At 37.1% G+C, this 4501-nt stretch overlaps 1 protein-coding gene across 4 annotated transcripts in view; it reads left to right on the plus strand.

Annotated features, from left to right (window-relative positions):
* Positions 1-2671, plus strand: part of TMPRSS7 (transmembrane serine protease 7) — a 30648-nt gene extending 27977 nt beyond the window's left edge. For all 4 annotated transcript variants that reach the window (XM_052705419.1, XM_052705424.1, XM_052705428.1 and 1 more), the window contains 2 exons: positions 371-507; positions 2501-2671. In XM_052705419.1, coding sequence (XP_052561379.1) covers positions 371-507; positions 2501-2671 — 308 coding nt within the window. The remainder of the gene's footprint in view (positions 1-370; positions 508-2500) is intronic.
* Positions 2672-4501: the final 1830 nt, after the last annotated feature.

A 4501-nucleotide genomic window follows, 5' to 3' on the forward strand; every position in this document is an offset into this window, starting at 1 on the left:
TCCATGGTGGTGACAACTCTGATTGCAAATCTATCTTATTATAGTCCAAATACTTTTAGGAAGTCCTATTTTCTTTCCAAAGTGGGAGGGAGGGAAAAAAAAAAAAAAAAAGAACAAGGAAATCTTGAGGCTTTTTACAAAAGATATTACAAAAGACTTTTTGGTCAATCTTGTTAAAAGGCCAAGATCACATTATATAGATGCATGATACTTAGAAGTGGCTTTCCTTACTTTAATAGTTGGCTATTTGGAATAGCTTAGAGTTCAAACATACACGCAGTATTTTCTGAAGTCTTCATGGCTTTGCTTTCAATGGATAAGTAATATATTAAGCTCTGTTGAATCATCTTCCTTTCAATTTGTTTTCCAGATGATGAGGGTGCTGCAATTCTTCAGAAAGCAGAGGTAGAAATTATTGACCAAACGTTATGTCATTCCACATATGGAATTATCACAGCCAGAATGTTTTGTGCAGGATTAATGTCTGGAAGAAGAGATGGGTGCAAAGTATGTACTTCAATACAACTCACAAGTTTATTTTGTCTTTCTTTGTCGCATGATGAGGCATAAGAACTGACTGGCAAGTTGCCTTGTTTTACTGAAGCACAGCTATGTAAAAGAGCTATCAACCAGTCTGCAATTTGGGTATTCTCAGAGATTTGCTGCTTGATGGGCATGAATGACACTTCAGTTGCAAGCCTAGGTCCAGAGAATTTGCACATAGTAGTGTGGTGAAGGTAGGCAATTTCTGGCAAGAGGGTCTCTCAGCTGAAGAAGAAACTGAGAACCTACCTTGACTTTTTTTTCTGGATTCTTTTCTCTGGTGTATGACTACAGGGCAGTCAGATAAGATGCAGTCATCTAGATATAAACTTTCAAGTGCATAATATTTCTGGCAGTGCTGTAAAATAATAAGTGAAGTTCTGAATTTTCATTTGTTTTAGCAGGTGAAATTGCTGGTTTTTATGATGATGATTTGGTACCTTCAAGATATTCTAGATTTCACTATATAGAAGTAAGACACCATAGTGGCTTTTGTGGCAAGAAGTGTCTGAGGGTTTTCTGTGGAATATGAAGTAACAGCTGTTTGCTAGCAGGTTGTGAGATCACTGATGTCAAACATCATTTTCATTAACTGGAGAATTTGTTTCTTTGCTTATCTCTCTGGCCAATCAAGACAGAACTAGTGAAAGGCATAATTCAACGTCCTGGGGGTGAATTTCTGCAATGTCTCAATATGTTGGGCAGTTTTTAGAGCTGATAGAATTGTAGGAGTTCTGTTTTATGAAAATTACTGCTGTTCCTGTTTCTTTTTGTCCCAGTAATTAAAGAGAAATTTGAATGTTTATCTCTCTAAATTTCTTAGTGGTCAAGGATGAAAGATGGATCTTCAAAGTTAAATATTTAATTTTGTGAGACAATTCAAGGTGATCGTGCTTTGGGTAGCAGGTGACTTTACTAGGTAATCTACTGGTATGCCTTCCTACCTGAATGTTGCAGAATCACATCACAGAATCATAAAATGGCCTGGGTTGAAAAGGACCACAATGATCATTTAGTTTCAAACCCCCTGCTCTGTGCAGGGTCACCAACCACCAGACCAGGCTGTGGTCCTTTGAAAGTTCAAGCAAAATAGTTCACTGAATGTAGCAAAAAAAAAAAAAAAAAAAAAAAAAAAAAAGTGCATGGAAAGAAAGCATCCCTTTGCAAACATTTAAATCTTACCAACCCAGGTTTTGCTTCTGGAAATCATCTTTTACATCCAATGATTTGGTAAAGCTCAATTTGCTAGCAGTTGTTTCAGAGAAGTTATGTCTACAGCTGAGTTTTTCAGGAAAGTTTAAAGTTGATTCAAGAGACTTTCCCAAACAGTGGTATATCTTTTGCTTGAGCTACTGTCATATTTTTAGGCACTGTGTACCTTTAAATATTATCTACTCACTTAAATCTACTATAAGACAACAGTTAGTTGGAGGGAAGAGGGTGGTTGATTTTAGTGAAGAAAAACTAAATATTAATATATTCAATCTGTTTCATTTGCTTTTAATTTGAAAAAGGTGATATTGCATGTTGAACACAATGATCACAGTTTTATTTAAAAAAGAAAAGGCTTGGTATTTGGTGTCCTGAGGTGTGTAACCTCTAAATGGATATACATATTTAGTAGCAGATTCTGGGTTTAGCTTTGAGACTGGAAAGAAAATTTTATGATTTATGTTTCAAATTCACAAAGTAGCATCCTAATACCTTTAAAGAGTGCCAGCTAGCTCTCTCTCCTGTGAAAGAGTAAACTTCGGTAGAACTGTGCAATCCCATCTGCTTCAAGAAGAGGAAAAACAAAGCAAAGAATTCTAAAGTTAGAAGTATACAGATGGGAAAATATAATCACTGTTGGAATTCGTCAGGAAAAATATCTCCCACTGAACTTTGTCCCATTTTTAATTTTCCAGATTTTAAATGCATGCAACTTTTTTTTTTTTTTTTTTTTTCTTTCCCTCAGGGTGATTCTGGTGGGCCATTGTCATGTCAAAGCAATGAAGATGGAAAATGGTTTTTGACTGGCATTGTTAGCTGGGGTTATGGATGTGGAAGACCAAATTTTCCTGGTGTCTACACAAGAGTGTCAAATCTTGCCCCATGGATTTACAAACATGTGCCTTCAGTCATATAACTTGAAAGCTATTTTGCTGGAATAAACGTGCTGGATATCTTCATTAAAAAGCATGTTAGGCTAAAAACTGTTCAGTGTGGGAATTTCTTTGCATGTCTCCCTGATGTCACAATATTTGATTCTGGAGTGCGTATATGGCAGCATATGGCAGTATATGGCAGTAACAAGCACCTTTTGTTCAAGCTTCAGGGAAAGGAGAATCGGAGAAAAATCAGAGAAAAAATCTTGAGATTGCTCTATAGAGATATCTGGGGACACTGGAGATGTGGAAATAAGCACCTGGTCCTTTTTGTTCTTTTTACATGGCACATGTTATGTGCAATCTATCAGGAAACTAAAGATACAGCTGACTATCTGATGGCAGCTTAAGTCTGACTCACATTTTTCCTCTCAACTGTGCATACAGTAATTAAGAGTGGCATAGCAGTCAGCCACTAGTACTTTTGCTAATCCTGGTTTTCCTGCCCTTTCCAGTAGAGAGAGAGAGAGAGAGAGAGAGAAAATGGATTGCAGCAAGTGAGCTTAATCCTCTCAAGTAGCAGGACACTCATTTTTGGAGATCAGAAGTTCTGCAGATAAGCATGGAACAAAGCATTAGCAATATACCTTTTCCAGCTTCTGTTATAATTGTCTGCATGCTTTGAAACTACTGTTTTATTTCCTGTCTTATTTTCCCCCTAGTGAAGATTTTCCATGTATCATCCACCTGAGAATTTGATATATTTATTTTTTTTTTTATCTTCAGGTGACCTTGACAAGATGAGTAAATATGCTGATGTTTGTTACTGCAGTGGTCTTGCTCTTGTCCACATGAAATTGATTCTTCTGCTCTCCGATGGGTGTCTTGAATCATCACGTATTTGGGTTCTCTGAATGTATATATCGTAAACAAAATAATAGATACTGATTTCATTTTGGAGATGATGAAAAAGAGATTTCATTTAGTCTGAGCTCTTCTTAGGGGTTTCTTTTCCCTAAAAGAGAGGGCAAAGTGTTGGCCATTCAGCAGTTTGTGCACACAGTGGAGGTAGACTTGTAGGAAAAGGAGGATGCTAACAAAGCAGTCTGTCTACAGCTGTATTTTGCATTCCTGACCTGTAACGATTGCTTTCCAGTTAATCCCTTCTGTAGTCACCATGTGACCTGTGTTTGACTTCGGTTGTTTCATTTTTTGTTTTCCGGAGTACAGTTTCCTAGGACCTCTTCTGTGTTGTTGTTTGTATTTTGCTCCCTCTATCCAGCTTTGTTCTTGTTCTTGGCTATATACACATGAAGGTATCGTCTGTAATGCGTAATTTCCCCATGTGAATCCTCAATTTTCTTCGTTTCTTTTATGTGCAGAACTCTCTGAAGTTGTTGGCTTGTTGACTTGATGTCATTTTCAAGTCTGAATAGGAAATATGTTAATTGCTTTGCAGTTGTGTTTGTTCTGCTGTGCAGGTTTAAGTCTGTCACACTTAAAACTGGAAAATTCAGGTGATCTTTCAAGTTGTTTTCTCTCTTTTATAAATATTTGTGTGGATCCCATCAGGTGTTCTTTAGAAATTACAGTATTTATTCTGGGATTTTTCTCACGTACATTGCTTGTGTGTCCTTTCTGTTTTCAAATAAAGGGATCTGTATCTTACTCTAGCAGTTAGGAAAACAAAGAGTTACATTGACGGCAACTTTTCCTCCCCACCTTCTTTGATTGCAGATCAGCTGGCTCCAGCTTTCAGCAGTATGGCAAAGGTGAAATGAGAGTAGCCTGGTGTGCGAGCTGGTGAGCAGTATGCAATTATTGGTTTATGTTTAAGGAATGAGGTTCATCTAGGATTTTTGTTATTACGT

The sequence above is a fragment of the Tympanuchus pallidicinctus genome, unplaced genomic scaffold (assembly GCF_026119805.1).
Source record: "Tympanuchus pallidicinctus isolate F22 unplaced genomic scaffold, pur_lepc_1.0 scaffold10, whole genome shotgun sequence".
NCBI lineage: Eukaryota > Metazoa > Chordata > Aves > Galliformes > Phasianidae > Tympanuchus > Tympanuchus pallidicinctus.